The 24,454-nt window shown below is 35.1% G+C and overlaps 1 protein-coding gene and 1 long non-coding RNA gene across 2 annotated transcripts in view; both read right to left on the bottom strand.

Moving 5' to 3' along the window:
* The window catches only part of LOC110858816 (neuroligin-1), a 79,369-nt gene that overhangs the window by 33,379 nt on the left and 21,536 nt on the right, over positions 1-24,454 (bottom strand). The window contains exon 3 of the mRNA XM_035858933.1: positions 19,349-19,630. Within this exon, the coding sequence (XP_035714826.1) occupies positions 19,349-19,630 (282 nt within the window). The remainder of the gene's footprint in view (positions 1-19,348; positions 19,631-24,454) is intronic.
* On the bottom strand, positions 6,716-7,709 carry LOC118438500. Its single transcript, XR_004836861.1, has 4 exons — positions 7,609-7,709; positions 7,177-7,525; positions 6,970-7,071; positions 6,716-6,897 (listed from the first exon to the last, which is right to left on the bottom strand). It is a non-coding gene; the product is annotated as an uncharacterized LOC118438500 (long non-coding RNA).

Here is a 24,454-nt window from a genome sequence, read left to right as displayed (position 1 = left end):
CTAAAAAATGAGACTAACCCCTTACAATATCATGAAGACTAAAATTGTGTTAGCAAAGGGTAATATTAATTCTTCAATTTTATCATCCAATCGGTAAACTACATAATTTGGTAAATAGAAGAGCACGGTAAAACCTAACCTTGTTACAAACCTATTTTACCTTATTTTCCGATCACAAAGTTACACGCCACGGTAACAAGTTTGACAACGCAACAATACAAAAATACGCACCTTTCCCCAAGCACAACTTTCTCTTTTATCTTTTCTTCCCCACTTTCTTTCTCCACCCTCCTTTCACTCGTCATCATCACCTCTCCGAATTATCGGTTTCCTTTTATCTCGGTGTCAGATCTCCGTAAAAGTTGCATAGAGTTTCTATCCCGGATATTGAAGTGAAAGTGAAAGTTGGACGAAGGTGAAGGTGACAAGATCGTGACTGGAAGTGTCCAAAAGAGGCGGAAGGACACGCGGTGTCAATGCCATCATCCCACATTTGTCAATCACACGAGAAAATGGGCCATACAGAAAGGATGTCAAATTACAATTAACGCAGATGTTTGTAAACTGGCAATAAATTTATTATTTCTACGAGGTTAGAAATATTATGAAAAATCAAGTTACAAATGTCGTGTTAACTGAGAATAACATTTTTACATTAATTCCGCACAAACATCTGATACGTGAATTTTCTTCAACGAGATTTACAACATTGTAAAATTTTGATGCCGAGTTGTACATTTCACAATAAACAAGCGTTAATAATTTACACAAGGTCCCCAAACAGTTTACTCTCGCATAGGGTTTCTAAGTTTATTTGGGTGCTGTGGTTCTTCGAATTTTTATAAGGTTTTCGAAGTTTCGATTTTTCCCCCGAGGGTGCAATCCGAAATAATTCTATAATTTTTTAACCACTTTGCTTCTTTAGGAAAATCCCATGAAATTTATTAAACGAAAAACGTATAATTTTGCTGCCGGGTTGTGCATTTCAAAATATATCATCCACCGCCAAGGTACATGTTTTACAATTTTTAAGAAAAATCCCAGGGAACTTGTTATATTTCATAGTTAATTTTAACAAAAATGTGATTTTTTCTTCTCTTAAATTTACGCACGACAATTTGTAAATTCAAGCTTTGAGTTCTCCATACCAAGCATATCACAGGACCCTTTAATCCTTCCTGCCTTCAAAATGACTTCAAAATTAAATATGTTTATCTTAAATTTCAAATTGTTCAAATTTTTGAGTACAAAATAATTTATTTTGAAACATCAAAAAATTACATTGGAAAATTCAAAAAGTTATAAAAATTCGAAGAATCATGGCACCCAAATAAGCTTAAAACACAATACTTATGACCATAGTTTTGGGACCTTGCTAAATTTATTAACACTTATTTATTGTGAAATGCACAACTCCGCATCAAAATTTTGCAATGTTGCAAAATGACGAAATATAGAATGAATTACAAAAAAGCCATTTCATACCGGAAACTTAAATTGTGAAACACACCCCAAAAATGTCGTGGACGACATTAAACTCGAACAATTATTTTTTTAAATAAAATTATTCTCGTCCAAACCATGACACCAATTTATAGCGAACAATACATATAAATTCTCCATTTATTTTTCTCAATAAAAATATTTGCAAGTGATTGGATTGGCTTCATCCTTTCTTTTCTTTATATCTCTGATTTATTTTTTTAACAGTTAGAAATTCTAATTTAGATATAAAAAATTTCTGCAACTAATAAATAAAATTTAGTAATTGTAGAAATTGCTTTCTTCCAAACCCTGCCTCATAATATCAGTGAGTAACAAATATATTCTCTCTTTGACTTTCTCCATGCAAAATATATGACTGGATTGCCTTCATCCTCTCTTCTCTTGTGTATCTTTCTCCTTTCAGCAACCCCCCGCATTTTGACTTTCTCTCCACTCACCCAAAATTGAGTCGACTGCTTTCATCACAGGCCAACCTCATTCATGGTAACGATTGCAAATAAATAAATCAATACGTCACATCGAGGAGTACAAATATCAGAGAAAATTATTTATAGTCGACCTTCTCCATGGGATACCTGACCATGAGTTATTTCTGCTGCTTCAAAAATTCTACAAGGTGGATATTCGGGGTATTCATTACGAGTTGGTAGATTCGGGTCGATACATTTTTTTGCAAACTTTGAAAATTATTATTGATTATGCGAAGTTGTAATAAACTTGGAATAACATTGGCGAGACATTTTGAAAATTGTTTGTATTTTGTTTATTTTCCATACACAGTTAACCCTTTAACGTGTATGATTAACGACAAGAAAATGCATTAAATTGGGGACACAATAAGTATGTTGTGGTCATGGCGCGGGAGGAGAAATTCAGGAATTTTTAATAAAACTCGAAAAACTGAAAAATCAAAAATTTAACATTGACTTGTATAGGGAAATATCCAAATTTTTGGGAAGAAAATGTTCAAATTTAGCTTTGTGTTGGCATAGGAGAAATCCCTCAAAATTTCAACAAATTTTAGGTCGCGGAGAGAAAATGGTGAAAATCAATGACCTCCTAGAAACGACAATTGTCGTCCTTCCGCGCCATGACCACGATTTTTTAGGACGACTTTTGTCGTACTCCCGAATTAAACCATTTCTTATAAAACGACTATTGTCGTCGTTACAGTTTAAAGGGTTAAAAATCTGGTAGAGTCACATGGAAACTGCGTGCCGGTATTGATTTGGTAATAATTTCCTACCGGATTGGTAGTAAATCGTTCCTGACTGGCAAATTTTTCATTACCACAAAGTTACCGGACGGTAATTTCCGTGCCGGTAGAGTCACATGTATACCCCGGTCGGTAATGATTTAATACAGTTTTTAAAAGCATACTCGTGCGTATTTAATGACCCTGTATGTTTAGTTACTTAAATAACCAATAGGTATCAAATGACCATAATTGGTGTAAACATGCAGCAGATTTTTTTTAAATAGTTAGTTTGGAAATTTGTACTGTCCAGCTTTGCATTTGACTGCATAGAAAAACTAATATATCTGGATGTGACATTTTGTCTATTGAAACCTTAAGTTATAATCCATTTGGCGTTATTGTTGTCCAATTTACCGAATTTTACTTAAATAAGTACTCAATTTTCCTTCTGTGCAAAAGATATCTAAAATTGTCATTCATGCACCTTCATGATTAAAATATTTCAAAATTTTCAGCCAAATTTTTCAAGCATTTGTTAAAGTAAACTTTCTCCAAAAAAATCTACCTTTCTATTTTTCATCGCAAACTTCAAATATAAAGTCAAGCATTTTTTCATCCCAACAAAAAGATATTGTTCCACGGAGCAGAAACTTACAGGACGCACAGACGAAATTGACATCTGGTCCGTGGTGTGGCGAAACCCAGTCAACTTTCGCTCTAAACTTTCTCTTCCCTGATCCCGATTGATTTCCCGGCCAGACACAAAATAGGTCTCCTCACAACAATCCCTCAAAACTGCATCCTTGAAAATTTCCTCTATTTCCCAGAAAAAAACTTTCTCCGCAATTTGTCTGCGTCTCTGGTTGGAAATTTTTCCTTTCTTATTTCCAATAATGGTCACAACCAACTGACCACGAGACGAGGAAACCGTACGAGTAAAAATACTTAGGTAGACACAATACAACACATCTTAGTCCCGCACTCGAAATAAGTTGGTAACAAAATTATCGCCGCGTATAGTAAAAAAAATGTGAGGCTCGACTACATTAGTAAAGAATTACCACTGAAAAAGGTAATAATTTCTACGGATCTCAAATTTGACACGTACGTAACGCACGTGTTAGAAATTGAATAAAACGCGGTAACAATTCCGGATATCCTGGGAATTATTGTAGTGGAAAATATTTACCGATGGCACGATACATGGGGTGACAATTTTATGTGTTACCAACTGTTTGAATGTAGTTATTATCAGTCTCAGTAGGAAGGATTTGTTACCCAACGGTAAAATAAACCATTTTATATTAACTGATATTTGTTGACATGTTAATAACAGATTACTTGACTTGACTTGACTTGAAAAATAATCTCCATCAGACTCAAAATGTTTACCTCCGTGTTAGCAATTCAAATCAGAGAGTGTCAAATTTGAGTTTGATGGAAATTGTTGCTATCTTTCGGTGTTAAGTCTTTACCAGCATGGTTGAGCCGCATTTGTCGTGACTACAATATTCGCGGTAAGGATTTTATTACCAACTTCTTTTTGAGTATAAGAATGAAAATACTTAGGTGCACACACAATACAATTCATCTCTGAAGAAAACCTGCCCAACTTTTACGGCAGAATTTATTTCATTGAACGAGAAGAAACGTGGATTGAGAAAGGTGGAGAAAGTTGAGCTGGACGACGGCGGGAAGCAAAGACGAACTTTATTTTTTTAAGCGGTGCAATTTCTCCCTGTCGAATCATGTCATTCTTCTCTCGCTTTGGGAATCCATCAAGTTTGTTGATTCCCGGCTATTCTGGCCAGGCCTATATAAATTTAGAAGATTGTGCGTACCTTCACTTTTTTGTGGGGGAGATAGGATGTTTCCTGGTAGGGCACAAATTTGTGGAGATTTCTTCTACTATTATCTACATAATTACCAGGTTATCTTGTCGATTTTTTTAATAATCGCTACAATGTATTCTTTTGTAATTTGTGGATTATGCATGCTGTCGTTGCTACATTTGTATTTACTTATTTTTTATATGTAAACGACAAAAACCTGTAAATAAAAATTGCATTTTTATAAACATTTTTATCATATTTCGTGACAATTTATTTAAAATGTTATCTTTCATGACACTTCGTCACATTTTTATCCTTTTTGTTTTAAGAAGAAAATCGATGTACTACAGTCAAACGTGATAAAATTTAATGTCCAAGTAAATGATCGCCATTCGCCAAGTTGACAGATTTTGATTCTAGTAATTGCCACAAATTATGATAGTGTCGGAATACCAATTCTATGTTTTTATCATAAAAACAGAAAAAAACGCACCACATTAACGCCAACATTGTAAAAAGTAAAAGCTGAATTATGTTCAAGGTGATCCAGAAGATGCCATCATCCACTCTAATTATTTTCGTTCTTGTGTAGTGAGTGAGAGGACTGATGTCAACGTTCGTACTAACCTTCATAAAACCCACAAAATCTGTAAGTTCTATGTAATTAGATAAATTTAGATATGCAGAAATTTCATTTCGTAACTGGGTAAGACTTGTAAGCGCATAAATTTTGCAAACTTTTACACATGTGAGGAAGCTTTTTGTAACAAAATGTTTCCAATGTAAATTCACGTCAGAGTGTATAAACTTTTAAACCTCACAACTTGGCGTGAAATCACTCACAATGGAACCTTTTTTCAAGCTACACGAGATAAGCTTAGTGACCTATGCTAAAAAATCAAGCTAAAAATTAGAAATGACGTGGTACTTATCCTTCCGTTGAATGGGCACTTGGAGGTCAAATATTTGAGGGCAAAGTTCACAGTAGCGGCCTGTTTTTTTCTCAAGCGGGCGAGCGGAAGAGTGAAAATTTTCTTTTTCGAGGTCACTCCGCTCCCTTCACTCTCGCACGCTCGCACTTCATTCAATACATATTATTTTTGACAAAATCTCATGAATTGCTGCATACATTCATGTAATTTTATATTTCCTATAAATATATATACGCTATATTTTATAAATTATAAGTTATAATTTATTGAACCCATCGTCACTTTTTTATTACGGATCGGTGCCCCAGAAACGTTATAAGGTCACGGCGATATCATCGCGACGAAATTTTGGGGACGTTCTGATGTCGCCAGAATGTCCACTACTGTCGCTTTTGCATCGCACCGATCTCTTCAGCTAGTTACTATTTCGCTCCGCTAGCACATCCTCATCACATCCTCCAAGTAACATCAACGCGATATGCTATGTATCTCACTCTTGGAGATCAGTGGGACTTTACTCGAGGATGTTATAAAGATATCGCATGAACCTCATTCGAAATAACTTAGGGACGTACTAGTGACAATATTAGGATAGTTATTATTTCATTTATTAATTGGTTTTACTAATTGCATGACCAATACATATTTTGCTTAGTGAGCATCAAAAGACTAATAAATTATAACAAATAAGAATTGTTTCATGCTAGTGCTTGGGCTTTTTTGACGCTTCATTCTTTTTAATTCGGTCCGGAGCATGTTGAAACCATGACGAGATTGCTTTCTCAGCTTCTGCCTCGGTCGATGAAAATTTTTTTACCGCGAGGGTGGCGCCTATTTGACCAAATTATATATTAGATACGTAGGTTACCTTGAATCAAATTTAATTATGACATTTAAAAACGACGGGAATTGGCTGCAAAAGACAAGCCTTACCTATTACGATTGAGCATGTTGAGGTGCTAGAAAAATTGAAATTTCCCTTTTGGCCTTTCAAACTAACGTATTCGGCTACATTATCCACCATTAATTTCTTCAGCATTCTTCTTATTGTTTCCCCGCAATCCGCTCCACCGCATTTCATCAAACATCTTTTCTGTATTGAGATAAATAATTCAAATATTTAGTTTATACATAAACTTAACGGACCACGTCAACTTATAAATACATACGTTAAGAATAATACTTCAAAACAAATTGAACGGCTAAAGCTATCCGGTACGTCTTACCAATGAGAGTTTATCGTCCTCGCAAAGGGCTGCATCAAATTCTTTAAATTCCTCAAGGGATTGAAATGGCTGCTGTAAAATTGACGGCTGATCATTATCCGCTGAATCTTGATGGCTCCCGGCTGCAATCAAGTTATCCAATTTACGCTCAATATTGTTGACGGTATATTTGATCATTGATACTTCACGAATTAATTCCTTTACTGCATGGTAAAAAGTAAAATTTTTTAACGTATTATTCTAATCCAATGATTAGAATGTGTTAAATATTTCACCATGCATCAAAATTGAAGCATAATTTGCAGATCCATTTTGCATAGTTTGATTAAGTACCCCAGGTTGTGTAATAGTTGCAGATTTTTCCTGTCCGGTGGAAGCTGCAGAACGGAAATCTCAAATTATAATTTGTAAATAAGTGACAAATATAATTTTAATTATAATATGAAGCTAACAAATTGACGCAACTGCTGCAGAATATGCACCTTGTTCTTGAAGGAAGTCTGTTTCAGCCAGCTGAAACGTTAGATTCCCGTCAGCATCTTAAAAATGTGCATATACATATTTGTGTATAAATATTAGACCAATAATTTTGCATCTAATCTACATCTAAATAACTAACTCACCGAATCCAGTATTATGAAACTCATAATACTAATAATACTCATAATACTCATAATACCATAACAGAAATATTAGATTCTGGAGCAGACACAATTTGACTGGTCGATGAGGTTGGCGGTGGAACTTGGGAAAAAGAATTGTTGAACCTTGGTGGCGCCGGGAGGACAGATTTGTTCATCTCATCATCCGATCCCGCACTATCTGAAGAAGCTGGAAAAATATTAAATTTATAATAATAATTTTTTCTTAGATCGGTTGTAAGTCGGCTATGAATGATGTGATTTAGCTCGTACCTTTGTTTTGTTCATGATCAGTTCGGCTTCTTTTCCCCTGACCTCGTTTTGCCTCATCAGATTCTGCAGACGAAAGGTTAGACTTATCTTCAGCAGGTGATATGTGTTTTCGGGCCGCATCGTATGTCGCTAAAATACAAAAATACACGATTTTCATCAAATGTTACTTGTAAACAATTGGTCGTAATCGTATTAAATATTAAAATATTTACCGTAATCATGCAGGATCCTAGCGGGATACGTTGCCCAAGTTGAATCAGGATTTCGGGATGACTTTATCAATGGAATTGGATTTTTAATTTTATGAGGATATTGTAAGACCCCGTCTTCGAACCATGATCCTGGCACCACTTCGACATAGTTCTTGCTTCCCTCTTTGAAGTCAACAATGAAGAACATCACTGTGAAGTAGGGGAAAAACTGCGATTTCTTTTTCAGCGTATGGATAAGTTTGAACTTTGTACAGTATTTCGCAATAGAAAACTTCCGTTGACACAAATCTCGAAGTGTCAAATTTAAAGATATGAAGTAATGAAGATTTTAAAGGCTCGGTGAAAACGTCGCTAGATTTGTCAAATAACTTTCCAATTACCGTTAATTTTCCATTTTCGCCTGAACAAAACGCTTGAATTTGCAAAAGTTTCAAGTTACTGGTTAAAATAAAACTGTCTCGAATAAAATTGCAATTAATTGAAAATAATTTTGTCCGCAGAACAGCATAATAGTTCACTTTCTCTTCTAAAATGAGTTTGCTTGCAAGTTCACTGTATGGAATTTCCTTCTTTAGCTCAAATGTGGGGCATTTTGAGGATCGCAATTTTACCCCAATTTCTTCCATGCGATTAATTTATTGTTGTAGTGGTTTATTTGGTGTCCGCACTAATTTTTTTAGTTGACCAAGAGCACTTTCAAATTTGAATGCACTGAAAGTGTCCAATGGCCCATACCTCATGCCCATACCATTGAGTCGGCCGCTAGATGAATTAAACTGTGCACGTTAATTGACACTTGATCTTCACCATATAATTTTATGAATCCGGAAACAAAGTAACGCAACAATTGATTTGCATAGTCGTTGTATTTGTCGTAGTGTTCTTTAGAACACAAAACACGGATTGCCACTGTTAAACACATAAATAGATTATAATTATCTCTCGTGAGGACTGATTTTAATACAATTGGACCGCTATAGAGGAGGAATTGGCGAAATTCAGTTATTTCCAATTTCTTATATCCCCTAAAGACCTCGGTTTTCTCACAAATTCAAGCACTGTGTGACTTTTGAAACTTATCAGATGTTTTGAAATTTCCTGCATTTTTGATAACTGGAGTTTTTGTTGATGTGGCTTTCGTTCCACCCACAGAAGTAATATTTTCTTCACGACACCCAGACAAACGGCGTGCATATAGTCAATAGGGAACCAGAGGTCGACGCCGACAAATTTTCGGCGGCGGCGGCTCCAGTTTTTGCTGATTTTTCGGCGGCGTCGGCGGCGCGGCGCGGCGTCGCAATGTTAAAGGAATATGAAATCAAATTTTTCGGCGGCGGCGGCGCGTAAAATGCTATCGGCGTATGGCGGCGCGGCGGCGTGAGATCGGCGGCTTCGACCTCTGTAGGGAACATGTCAACTAAATCGAGTGTTTTTATTTCCGTTAAAGTTGTATCTCCATGATGGTGTCCATCGTCTTTCACGGAATGATTGATTTGTCCTTAAAGTAGAATTCTGATCAGCAAATCACATGCGTTTGTTAATATGACTTTCCTCAACTGTACATTTCTCACACGCGCTGTAGCCATTGTGACCTTTAATATTTTTTATGAAGGCCTTGGCAGGAATGTCACACACAAACGAGTAAATTTTTATTTTATTCTCGTCCAATTGTTGATTAACGTGATTAATAAATGCACTTAAAAAATCTCGACTCAGGCTTCTTATCACCACAATACACTCCAATCACAAAAGGATCATATTCAAGACTAACCAAATGTCCAAACACTGGCCAAAAGTTCAAATTGTTGCTCTCATAAATTGGCAATCCATCGATATTTATTTGGAGGTCAGGAACCACTGATGGAGACAAGCACTGAAGATATGGGCGAATTCCAAAATGTGCATAATTTCCAGGAGGTAATTCGGTAATTTTTATATTAGCACTAATAGGTTTAAGAATGCTTCTGCAGTCATGCGCAATTTTTTCAAAACACTTGTGACGACTTAAAATTTTCAGCAACGCCGTGAACTGACTTTGATTTACAGCGTTACAAAGAGCCCAGGTTTTTAAATCTCTTTCAATATCTTCGACCTCAACTTCACTTATTTCACTTTCTTCTTCTATTCTAAACTGATCGCCGCAAACGTTGAGATCACTAATGTGCTGGTCAAGTTCACTACCAATTCCTGGTTTAATATCTTCGTACCTGGTAATATTTTCTATTCTTACATCGTTGTCTTTATCAACCGGGACATCACTTCGTATTGTTTGTTTGGTATTATCAGTTTTGGGAAGTGTAGCTCTGCTTGCCAATTGCTGCAAGCGCCTCTTACCAACAAAGCATTTTCTCATGATGAAATTGAGTTGAACTAATTTATCGTTGAATCACATACTGTAATTTGGGTCAATGGGCTGTTTAACTATTTAATTCGCTCTTGGGTGGGAAATAGCAAATCCAAGTAAACATGACAAAAAGCAAATGGCGGAAAAAATGCATTAGTGATGTTTTAGGGATGTCTGGAGGATAACTTTTGCAGGGATGCCCTAGCTACCAAGTGAGGATGTTCTGAGGATAGTGTCAGCGATATCTATTGGACAACACCAATTAGTTCACATACATCATCCGATGATCCATGTGAGATGACTTGAGGATATCACTTCAGGATACATCGTGAGGATGTTTATTGCGGATAAAAATAGTAGGTTATATGAAATCGTATTGATATCGCTAATAGATCATATAGAAGATATCTTCCAACCTCTCCTAATGACAAGAATTTGATATCCTAGCGATTGGTAGCGTTTCTGGGGTGGACAGTAGGATTCTAAAAAGCAAATATAAAATTATATGAATGTATGAAGCAATTTACGAGATTGTGAAATTTTGTCAAAAATAATATGCATTGAATGAAAGTGCGAGCGTGAAGGGAGCGGAGTGACCTCGAAAAGAAAATTTTCACTCCTCCGCTCGCCCGCTTGAGAAAAAAACCGGCCGCTACTGTGAACTTTGCCCTCAAATATTTGACCTCCAAGTGCCCATTCAACGGAAAGATAAGTACCACGTCATTTCTAATTTTTAGCTTGATTTTTTAGTATAAGTCACTAAGCTTATCTCGTGTAGCTTGAAAAAAGGTTCCATTGTCAGTAACTTTTGAATTAAGCTAACGTCAAAATCAATAAATTGCAATGCAAATAAACAGAAAGGAAAATAAGATTCCTAGATATTTTTGTCGTAGGAAAAACTGATAAAAACCTAAACACCTGCAACGCCAAATGTTTTAAAATTAAATTTTCAATAAACTTAAGTTCACCCAGATCTAGGCCATGTACGTTGCGTTGAGGGTTGATAAAATTGTTTAGCAAGTTTAAAATAAACTTATTTAGCAAAATGTAGTATACCAAAAGAATGCCAAAGGCTTTAGGAACAACAATAAATCCCTTTGCTGGCTAAATTTTACAAAAAAATCGCCCAAATTTCTTGCAAAATTATTCGCGAAATTTGGCAAATTTCTGTAAAAATTATTATTAAGCTGTGTTTGTTTAAGAATTTGCTAATTTCGCGAAGGTTGTCATGGTTAAAATAAGTGGACCACACTTTCTATGAGTATTTGGAGTTACAGGGTCCGTTGAAACTTTCAAAAAATTGCATGCAACAACTTTTAATCCTACCTTCTGTTCGTACTTCTAACTCACTGCTTCACATCCCCCAAAAAATTAATCTCGTTCCCTTTTCCTCGCCGAAGTATAAACATCAATAACATAAATCCGATTTTCCCCACTTTCTCCTCTTTCTACCCGTTCTTGATGAGGTGAAAGTAGGAAAAATGTGTTTATCCGAATCCGCTCCTAAAATAAAAGTGGACGAGGCGAAATAAAGCGGCAATATTGCTCTCTCTTCTTCTCTCTTTCGTAGTAATGGTGTCGATTCGACTTGACTTTCACTCCCTGCACGAGACCGACCGGAAGGAAGTGATGACTCGACGAAAGAAAGAAAGTAGGAAAACAAAGCCATCAATAAGAACGAGGCGATGGTAAAATATACTCCAAAACTGGACGACGACTGGCTTTACAGAGATTAAGATGAAGTGAACAACGTCGTCCTCAGTGTATGTTTTTGGGCGAAAGTGAAAGTAAGGAAGATGACGACAGGAGTAATCCGTCATGAAAGAGAGGAGGAAATAAATCGCGTAATAATCTACTATTCATAACTTCACGACGACTTTCAGCTTAAAACTAAAGATGCATCAGTGTCTTTGGAATTAAGGCAGGATTTAAGAAAAATTGTGAACAATATATTCCACACCGAAATTAAATTTCGTAGTATCAATTAAGTTAGTTTTTTCTCCAAACAGCGCAAATTTTTATAGTTTCTAGCACAAATATTCGTTGCAATTTTTCTAGGACTTTTCAAGCCAGTTTATTTACAGCAAATTTTCCTTCTGTTTTCTCCCGTGCAATTTTTCCTTCCATTTTTTCCATTACAAAGTCTTCCTACAATATAAAATCTCATTTTCAACATTAAGAAGGAATTTCCCTCTATTTTCACCCTTCCTCGAATTTGGTTTACCTGTTGTCTTAAAAACCAAGCATTTACAAAAATAGACTTTCACCTTTCCCGTCCTATGCACAATTACGATTCGTGTCCACTTCACACTTTACTTCCTCAAGTGCCTCCCAGTTCCAAGTATTTCTCTTTTCTCTCCTCCACGCTTAAGACAAAGCTGTAAGGACATCTTATTATTGGAGCTTTCTCTCCCTAGCAAATCCATAATAATACTCGTATCTCCAACTCCTCCATCCTCCCCACCGACTAACCCGCCAGCCAACCAACTAAGCAAGTAGAGAGATAGAAAATAAGTAAAGCGGATTTACTTTCTCCAGCTGCTGTCGAACTGCCGTCATCATCGTCTCCCTCACAGCAGATGGACAGCCATCACATCCAATCCAGTTCGACCCGAGGACGAAATGACAAAGGCCGCACTTTCACCAAAGGATTTGTATCCGACGCACTCGAGTTTGGATCAAAGCTCAAACTCTCCGCTCCACGACCTTCTCTTTTTTGGGGGAGGTTCGTCGTCCCGTAAAAATTCGACCGTAATAATAAAAAATAAATCCTTGTAGTGGGAGAAATGTATGGGATGTTTAACATGGTGCATAATTTGGGTCATGAAATTGTATTGGAGATTTGATGCGGCCCGGGATATGTAGGAAAAAATTTTGAGTAAATTTCGAAATATGGTGAAAAGCTATCGATTTAAGATTCGAAGTATTTTTTTAAGTTGATCTATTTATCAAACAGATCGACAGAATTGTAGACGAACTGACGGACCGACAGACCATCATTTCAAACCGTTAAAACCCAGCTAATAAAAATATACAGGGAAAATCCATACAGTTCGAAGCAAAATATTTATTCTGATTTTGTTTTAATTTTGAAAAGTAGGGATGGTTGTGCATACATAAATATTTTTCAAAATTGAAATTTCTATGAGACAGACAAACCCACCTTGATTCCGGACAAACACACTCCTCGCCCCAAAAATGGACAAGTATTTCGAAGAAGTAATCATTGTCTTAAAATGGACAGAAATACTGACGGACAGACCATCAACCCAACCACATAAGTCACTACTCACCCTCAGAAAGAAAAAGAAGAGATTTCAACTTTGCGAAGTAGTACAGCCCAAGAAAAAAGAGAAAGCAAGTATTATTATTCGCTCAATACTTCAAAGACCTTCGGGCACTCTATGAAAATGGTAAAAGTGAACTCATACTTTCGCCAGAAAAGAGATGATCTCCTCCTCTTTCGGGATTAGAGATCTCGCGGCGATCGAGATAATGTGCCCAACAGAGATTAAATTACTGATAGCGAACGAGCGAGGGACTGGCTTCATACGGCGGGAAGAACAAGTTCCGTCCAAAGTGACGGACTGACTTTCTCCAGGAGGAGGACGAGATGGATGTAAAAGCCAAATCGGGATGAGAGATCGGGAGGAAAAGCTGGAGGGCGTCTTGATGCACGAAACGATGACATAACGAAGCGGAAAATTTTTGATGGGGAAATTTAATCTGGATTAAATGAAAGAGATTGCTGGATAAGCGAAGGATAGTGCACTATGTAAGTAATATTGTGATCGATTTGAAAGGTCAACGGGGTCATGGAATCGTATTATTAATGGTGACATGGGTGACATATGTAGGTCACTGAACGGTCAACACTGAATAGTCATAAAATTTCGAAAATGGTGGATTTTTGTGAACAACCCTTAAATAAAATGGATCCGTTGCATCTTTGATTACAAATTTTTTTCAGGTTTCTCCACAATTTGAGAATACAAATTGGAAGAGAAAAAATTTTGTTGGATTTTTAAAAGAAATATTAATCTGAATTTTTTGTCAACCTAATTTATTCAAACTGGGGTAACTTTTGGGACAAAAAGCGTAAGTACAAGGTCATCCTTACTTACGAAGAATGAATAACGTGAACGATTTTTGAATAATTTTAATTCTTCATTTTGTCGAACATTTACTTTAATTTAATAAATGGTTAAATTCTGCAAATTAATTTCTTCGGCTTCATAAAATTACAAAAATACAATATCTTGCGTATTTTTTATTTTCAAATTTGGTCACCCTCACGAACGGTCCCCGAAAGTTTCGGGCCGAAACGACGAAATCAAAGCCTGGTTCACTTATCGACTTATCTTTCTTGGAGAAAGTTGTGTTAAGTTATTCGATCAAGATCTTCTCCGACAAGATTTTCGGCATTATACTTTTCATCCCGAGAAATATGGGTCTTAACTCTGCACTTAATTAAAAGTCGGTTTATTCTGGGGCTTTCTCCTCTTTTCTCCACTTTCTCCAACCGCTGGCTAAACGCTGAGGCCTCATTGTGGTGACGGGGAAGACCCGATTAAATTACCTTCATCATCATCATCACGGCGACTAAGGAGGCATAATTTCGGCGTAAAGTGGTCCATCTTCGGGATCCTTATTATTTCGCAATATTTTCACTTTCAGTTTGCTTTGAAGTGAGAAAATTTTTGCATTTTTTGAGCAGAAATGAAAGTATACCCAGCAAAAACTACCTACGTACCTATAAAAAATGCATCACGCAAGACTTTTATTTAGATAAAACGGTAAACGGCACTTAAGCATGACAGTGAAACAATTGATGCCATGATGAGATCGCATCATTAACAAATCAAAAAAAATTCGCCAAGAAGTTCGTAAAACGGAGTTGAAAAATGATTTGCAAACTTTCGCATCTCCAACTCGACGAAGTTTTCAGTTTTTACAGAATCCTAGGGTTTCCAAAAAAAAGATTCTGTAATTTCAACAGGACCCGTTATGAATACCAGATTCGTATTACTTTAAAGTCGAAGTTATGACTTTTTCAGAATTTTTAATTTGGATAAATGAACTACATTCACGTTCTTCATTGGTGTTTTGTTAAAACATTTTGTCATATTTTTCGAAAATCGTTTATATTTTATAAAACAAATATTAACAAAATACTAAAAAAAACAGATTTCCATGCAAAAGTGTAATGAGTACCAGCCAACTTTATAAAAAACTGACACTTTACCAAAAACTCCTATTTTCGCAATAAAAAAACGACCAAAACCTTAGCTGAAAAAATCTTTCCTAAAGATTAGCTCACTTTCGGTCTTACGTCCATTCCGATGACTAAAACCGTATTAATTTCTTGGCTTCGAAAATTCGAAAATGTCACCAAAATCAATACTTTTCGAGGTAAGGGTGAAATCCTTTACAAAAAATTCATTTCCCACGAAGATTTGCATGAGAATATGTACCACCGAAATTGATCGATTCCACCGGTAGCGGCAATGCACAAAGAATGTCAACCATTTGAGCAGCATACTTTTAAATACTTACACATTAATTTCTCAACAATTTTTGTGAAGTATTGCAAATTTTTATCCAATTTGCAATCCCTAACACGAAATTACATTCTTACAAAATAAAAACAGAGAAAGAGAGACCCTCGAATCTTTTGTTTCATTGAGAAATACTTTTTTTTAATTAATAATTATTGGCGTCGATTTTCACAATTACGTAAATAAGAAAATTACTTCAAACTAAGAGTTCTTGATTATTCTTGCGCTACATAATATAGCAATAAATATGTGCTGAGATTTAACGGATCTTATCAGCACGAATTATTTTTTTGGGGGTAACCTTTAAATAATTCAAATTTTATACTTTAAGCTAATTTGATACTACCAAACCAGTTAATCTGTTAGCTTTTATTATATTAGCTATTTGATCACTTTCTTAATTCGACGTTTTACTTCAACAATGAGTACTTTTTTTAATTTTAGTGTTTCCCAATAACACAAAGGATGGTGTAAATCAAATTAATTCGTGAAAATACAAAACATACACTTCTCTAAACTGTTATAATAACCTTATAGCAAAAAAATGACCACGTGTATTGTGATGTCTCAAAGTAAACCGGATAGATTAGGTTTGAATTTCAACCCGCTTCCAATGTCAATCAAATTGACACGTGATTTTGGCGCGTAGAAAATCTGTCCGGTTTACTTCGCAACATCACAATAGTGACTGGTCAATATTGGTGATTGAAAGGTAACAAAAATATTTCAGAGAAACTTAAATATTTCTCCATTCGGGTATAAATTGACTAAAACACCACATTCTAACAACTTGGAATCTCCTGGAAATTGTTGTTACAATTCGGCAATAAATTTTTATCAAATTGGTAAAACCTCATAGTAAGTAACGACATGTTCACGGATCTTGTTGCCAGCTTATTTTACGTATGCGAATCACCTCTAGGTTAAAAATTCCTGCCCAATTCCTTCACATCCCCTCCGTTCAGCCCCTCATCGTATGTGTCAACACTCTTCATAATAATTGCGCAAACACACTTGACTTATCCAACAAAACCACGCGAAACTGGTTCACCGCCAACACTCCGTTGCATCATTAGTGCATAAACTAGATACAACCGGCTTTCACCAAACTTTCATTTTCATCACTTGTTCAAGTCAATCAATAACGAAGGAAACTGACAATATTTCATGATTTACTTTCTCCCAGAAAAAAAAGAAGAATTCACACTTTCTTACAACTCTGTCACGTGTGAAAATTATTATTATTTCTGCCACGTCTCATTCACTCCGACCCGTTTGACACATCGCATCCCATCAACGCCGCCACACACGCATCGAGAAACAGCTTGTGTGGCATGGGAATAAAGGGAAAGTTGCACTTGAAGAGAACGAACCACGACCACCTTCAGCACCACTTTCTCAGCACAATCCTGTCTTTCTCGTGTCAGAGGGAATCATCAAATCAATCGGGATCTAACACGACTTGGTTTACACAGGGTATCAAAAGTAGGAATATTTTTAAGAAATCGAATTTTATGCATCTTTTTTTCAAGAATTTGAACTTTGTGTGCACTTCACTTTTGAAGTTCACTTCATTTTTGATTTTGTAAGAAATTGCATTTTTACCAGGTTTTTGAGATTTTTTTTTGTCCCTGGATTTACACTCCGTTTTTGAATTTAAGGACTATTTGAGCGGAGATAATTAATTAAGATTTTAATTATCCGTTTTATTAATTAGAAATGAGAGCAAAACACATTTAGCACATGCAAATATTGTTGATATTACCAAATCATAAGAATTTTCACCACATCATAATCTCAAACTACTCGAATCTTATGTGTCGAAAATGAATAAAAAAGAACATATGCAAGACAACGTTCGAAACCTCTGATTACAATTCAACTTGCAATCCGAAATTGTTGAGCCTACTGCAAAACGTCTCCCAATTGTCTCCATCCAACTTTTCAACCACGTAAATTCCGAGCTGACAATAATAATGAATAAAATGCATTTTGGATGAACAATGTCGTTCCCTGCTCCTCAGTCGAATCCACCTTTCCCACTTTCTCTCCATAAAACCGAAGGGAAAGAAACAACTGGTTGAAAATTATAGCCCAGCCCATCGTCGCTTTCTCCTTTCACCAGCTCTTTCTCCTACAAATCCACCATTCAGAAAGTCTTCCATTATCGCGTGTTAAAGCTTAAGCCGTCTCGGCACAATTCTCCACTTTCACTTTGACTTTCTTCCCCCGAAATAAATAAATTCTTCGCGAGTCTCTCATCATTTTTCACCTTTTCTCTTAACCGATTATCTCATCCGGCTTTCGCTTTCTCCAATCTCCGCACAAATTCAATTGAAACCTTTCAAGTGGAAAGCGGGATGGTGCAAATTTACTTGATTTCTGAGATGAAGACTCATAAATTAGTGGAGAAAAGACTAATGAGATGAGTTTCGTCAAAGTTAAAGTGAAAGCGTGTCCTATTCTCTTTTGACGCAAATTTGCGTTTCAGGGGGAAATATTAATTAGAAGGGAAAGTTGAAAAAATACATTTTTTGGTGAGTTCAACTTTGGGACGGTGAATAAAACATGTGATCAGTTTGGGTCGGAGGTCAACCCACGGTTGCCTTCTTGACCGGTCGCAGTTGAAAATTTCGAGAACGGAACTTATCACCTAAATTTAAATATTTACGTCAAAGATTTATTTTATACATTAAACCTTCCGGCGTCATTACTCATCATATTTCTTGATTTCAAATCGTTTGATGGACGGAAAGGGTAGAATTGCAAGCTCTTGAAAGTTCTTGTCTCCGTGCCACGACAATTGTAGCATTGGAATTATTGGATCGTGAGGCCTAGGAAATCAGCAAAGTCGATCACGTGATATATTTAGGGCCATTTTTTATATAATTTATTTCTCATTAGGGACAGACTTAATTTTCACTCAATTAGTGAATATTGAGATCATAATGGTTCTGAACCTTTTAATTATGTTTTTTGTTAACTACCTCGTTCCGGAACTTTTAAATTTTTTTTACAAACTTGAACTTTAGTTGCAACACTAAAGTCTTATGATCTATTGAACGATTTGTTAGCGAGAAGTTCTTAAAATATCATAAATATTTAACCTCACACGGAAAATATGACGAGTAATGACGTCGAAAGGGATAATTTGTCCGTTCAAACAAATATCTTAAGAGATTAGGTTTCGATCCCTTATCACTACAAATACAATCCTATTTCATTGGTCAAGAAGACACGAATGACACTGCCATTTTTGAATCGTGGCACACAAAGATAACATGTCATTTAAAATTGATCAATTCATATATTCTATCCGACAACAAATATACACTAATATGTAATGATATTATAAAATTTGCAAAATATGGTTTTGCAAACTTTCAAAAATATGTATAAATTTTTGTCATAATAATTTTACACAATTTACGTAACTACAAAAATTCATGTGAATTTCCTAAATATCCATAATAATTACGTCAAAATGATTTAATTTTTAATATTGTAACGTTCGCATTTAAAAACTAAGGTTTGTTGATCCATGACAGGCAAAATTTGTAAAATATGTTTTTAGAAACTTCCCAAAAATCGCGTGAATTTGTGTCATAATTTAAAACGGGGCTTACCTGGGGGACTTGTGGGGACGTAAAAGTTGAGGTAAAGACAGTCTTCGCTCTGATTGGCAAGATGTGGAATAAGCTTCGAGAGAAATAGGTAGCGTCGCTCCGTCATCGTTTCCAGCGCCCGCGTCCGGTTCGAAATGTCCGGAAAGCGTTGCGGACACGCGGGCGGGGGTGTCGTCGCGGGGCGAGTTTCCCGCCATGACAGAGGGGCCACGGGCGGCATGAAACGGTACGCATTTATCGGTGGAGACGCGTACGGAATCCCGAGATAAACAGTGACCGGATCTGTAGAAAAAAATCGAAAAATTCGTTAAAAGTTACATTTTTTATCCGAGAAATCATATTTCAGATGAGATTACCATATTCTTGCCATTATTCTGCAAATGCGTTGTAATTAAGGATTCAATAATAGGATTACAAGGAGTTTTAGTGAGAAAAAAGAATAAAAAGTTTTTTTTTTGTATTCTCAATATTTCGAATGCTATCTGCCATTCATTTTCAAGATGTAGAAGAAGATGAAAAATTTATCGCAAGATTTTTGGAAGAATTATTTCTTAGTTTTTGGAAATTCATAACAATCTAATTAAGGATGTGGAAAAATTGAACAATGAGTGAAGTGAATTTCCTAATACTAAACAGTATATATCTTTCATTCTTAAGCAAATTAATTTTTGAAATAAAGCCTCTTTTTTCGTCAATTCATAAAAGCGGGGCAAAATTTGTAAAGTTCGAAAGACTTGTTCGTTTTGCACAAAAAACAATCGTCTGGAGAAACTGGAGAAATTTATTTAAAACTCAAATATTTTTCGGTTGGATTTTTATTTCAATACTAAAAAAAACAATACCAAAAAAATTATTTAAACTGAATTTTACTATCTATACTTCTGAAAAATACTGATTCTGACGTTAAAGTAATCATGCATATTTTGTATTTTTATTACGTAAGGTATACTAATCACGATGACCTGAAAATATGCTTGTATTTACAGCGAAATTCAAATTTTTCATCAGTTCGTGACAATTTAATACTACAAATTGATAGCCACTGTTTTTGGAGTAAAATTTTGTCACTGAATTATTTACAGTGTAAATACACGCCGTAAACGGGGAAGAACTATCTCTGCACATAAACCCGAATAAGCAACCAATTTAATTTTACTGTCCTAAAATGGATGAAGATGGGCCATAACAATTTCCGTTTATTCCTTCATTTCCCGCCATCCTCGATTAATTCGGAATTATTGGATGACAGTGTAACGACGAGTGTAAGAGCTTAGCCCGCCTCGTTCCCATTTCGGATTTGGATATTGTCTGGATGGGGACAATTAGCAGAGGAGAAAGTTGTCGTGCCGTGTTTTCACCAACTGAGGACGTGATTTTCCCCGTAAATGGACTAATTTAAGAGAGAATTATGACTCTTTGTAGGATAATTTTGGAAATTGGGATGGAAATTTAAACCAAATTTGAAAAATTTAGCTACAAAAGAGTGAAATCCAAAAAAATTGCATCATTATAAAATAGAATTATAAAATTGACAACAATTCCTTCATCTTAAAATTGCAAAAATTAAATTCAAATTTAAAATTTAAATTTAAAATTCCCAATGACTAAGGACATAAAAACTTGGCAACGTCAATAGTTTATTTTACAATTCATTAATAGTTACTGTATATTAAGTTAAACATTTATATATTTTTTTTATCTTGGATTATTTTGAGGAGGTATTTTGCAATGTTCGTAAACAGCCAGCTTAGATTTTAATGTCAAGTTTGCAAACACTTGAAAGCTGGGGAATTTCTGAACTGACGTCAGTTTCCATTGACGTGATACAGAATTGTCGTGACGTAAATTTAGCATATTGACGTGGCTATTTAAAACTTTGTTTTTACTTTTAATACAATTACAAAGATTAACTTGATCAAAATGGCAGTATCAACTTTTTTCCTTTGTTGTGGCAACATCTGCATCCAGATTGCATTAAAACGAGAAACATAACTGGCCAAATATTACAATCGGATGGAATAGCATCACATTAGTTCGTCGTAGTCGCCTCATCCTGACTTTTACTCGGTACATACTTAAAAATTCGCGAAACATATTGTAAGCGACACTGGTAACGTGTTGAATTGACGTCATTTAGGACATATTATTTCATGCTATGCTTTTTAGCTATGTTTTTTACATCAATTTTTTCGACGTGCAATTATCCAAAGAAATTTAAGGAATGTACAGTCTTACCGTTATATAAGGGGAAAGGTAGCTTGACCAATGCGAGTAACTACAGACCCATCTCATCTCTTCACTCTCTCAGCAAACTTTTTGAATATTTATTAAAAACTAAACTTATGAAAAAAGTAGAGTCACTGAAGATTCTTGATGATAATCAACACGGATTTAGGAGTGGGAAATCATGTACTACGGCATTAACTTGTTTCTCGCAAAATATTTTTAATGAATTGGATGTACCAAATAATTTAGTTTTCGTTGTATTCATTGATTTGAAGAAAGGATTTGACTCACTAAATATTAACCTACTAGTGCTAATGTTGCGTAATGTATTTTTGATACAAGGAAAACTGTTACTTCTAATTTCCAACTATTTAAGAGATCGATTTTATTTGATAAAAAATGGTAAATTTATGTCTAAACCCTTCATAGTTAACCGGGGAATTGGCCAAGGTTTTGTGTGTGGTCCAAACTTGTTTATTCTATTTTTATCAGATATTCATGTAGTTCTAAAAGTCTGTTACTACACTATTTTTGCCGACGACATTTCCTTTGTCGTCAGCGGAACTAACCCAAAGGATGTTCATGCAAAGGTGGCGTCCATTTTAATTAAACTAAATGAATGGTTTATTGTTAAAGGACTGACAATGAACTGGGAGAAGACAAAATTTATGATTATTAGAAAAAAGCAATGTAAAACGAACGTGAATAACATCTCTAATATTATGATTAATGGTAGCGAAATTCGTAGAGTGAATACTTATAAATACCTAGGGGTTTGGATCGATGAACACTTTAGTTTTAAAGATCACGCTGAAAATGTAAAGAAACGGGTGTGTGTAAATATTGGAATGATTCATAGATTTAAAAGGTATATAACACGACATATGTTAACTGTTTTCATTAATGCCTATGTAAACTTAATAACGGATTATTGTATAACAATTTGGGGTCCGTCTAGTTTAGTTACATTTAAGGAAATTCAAGCAAAAACAAATAACTTGTTAGCTATATTCTGTTATCCACGACTCACAAAATTTTATAGCAAATCGTTCTGGAAAGGTAAATCTGACAGAAATGAACTGAAAATTGCCAAAATTGAATGTAGAAAATTGCATGAGAAAGTGAATTACAATGTTTTGCTCGAACAATTCAATCTGTCATCTATAAATGAGCGACTTAATTACTATGCTATTTGGAACCTTTATAAAATCAAGAAATTTGGATCAACCGTTGACCAAATTAATACAATGTTTACAGTGAATAGCTCCGGACATAATACTCGTAGTAGTCAGAAGCTACAAGTGATTCAGCACAACTCCGAGTTATTCACAAATTCAGTCAAATATTTCAGTACTAAGTTATGGAATAGTTTGTCCTCTGCTACAATAGATCAAATCTTAGATTCTGACCCAAAAACTGCAGGAAATGTTCGTTCAATTTTGGTAGAACATGTCATAAAAAACCGTTATAATGATGCATAAATAACCGCATACAATAATAATTAGTAGTTTTGTAAGGAATAATGTTCGATAACGCTTTGAATGTCACGTATTTTAGTATGTATTATGACTTAATTTAACTAAATCTTTCTTCTCCTATTTTTTCGTGTTACTTGATGAAAACCAGTCATTTCATGTACTGATCGAGAAATAACACATGAATAAATGCTAAACAAACAAACATGGCACATGTTTTATTTCCCAATTTCGTTACCAAGTTTTTGGAAGAATTATCAGCATCCCTGCTTTGATTTCTGTAGTCAGTGGATTTTGCTACAATTTATAAGATATAATTTCTTACTGAATAGGTTACAATTTGTTACCAGAGAAATCTCATGCGTTTCAATTTGTGAGATTATAAAGTTTAATGATACAACGAGAAGTGACTATTTGGTCCGTATTAAATTTTGGAAAGTTTAATTTCGAAAGATTGATTAGTTTTTAAAAATTGAAAAAAATGTTTGTTTTCATAAAATCGTACATTTAAATTGGAAGACTCTGAACTTGTCACCTTTCAATTAATAACATCTTAATAAGATACTGCAAAAATAATTATTTCGACTTTCAACAGATTCGTTTTTCGTTATTTTTTTCTGTTTCGGAACAGTATACTTTTCTGCTACCAATCTTTCGGTAACATTTCTTAACCAGAATAATCATGTAAAGTGTGGAGTAGGTGTAACTTTCCGGTATTTACAAAGCATTGTGCAAAGTTCGATGTCAGAACGTGATTTCACATTAAATTATACCCTCCCAATTTGCGAATTTCAAAGATTCATTTATTAAGTGTATCAAAAAATCTCTTGTTCCCCTAATTTTTATTCGTATACATAGTTTGCAAATTTATTGAACACAATTTTACCAAATCGTATACCCGGAAGTACAACCTGTATTTTGGTTGCTACTAAAATTAATCATTTTAGTAAGTAATCATATCGACGTTGAAGTAAATCATTTTCTGTCTTGATTCGTTTTTTCGTAAGTCAAAACTTTGCTACCGGCTGGTTGCCATTCTTACCTTTTTACAGCCAGATTATGTATTTTCATCAAATTTATTTTTCTTAAATTGGGTCCAGATCTTTGTAAGATTAAATTGTTACTACTTTTAGCTAAAAATGGATGAATTTGCTAAATATTTTTCTAAAAACATCTTAAAAAATTCTAACCAACTACCTTACCCCCTTACAAGAAATGTATGTACAATTCCCCCTTTGACTTTCTCCTCATCCGACACACTCATAATTTCCTCTCCTGTACTTCTCATCCCATCCTCTCCAGTTTTCCACCACTTTTGGCTACCAGATATGACGCAACATTAATAACGCACACGATTCAGCATGACCATCGCAACGAGCAGGAGGCCCGGAATGCAGGGAAAACA

The sequence above is a fragment of the Folsomia candida genome, unplaced genomic scaffold (assembly GCF_002217175.1).
Source record: "Folsomia candida strain VU population unplaced genomic scaffold, ASM221717v1 Fcan01_Sc022, whole genome shotgun sequence".
NCBI lineage: Eukaryota > Metazoa > Arthropoda > Collembola > Entomobryomorpha > Isotomidae > Folsomia > Folsomia candida.
Note: the sequence above shows the minus strand (reverse complement) of the source record. Positions and strands in the feature narration are given on the sequence as shown.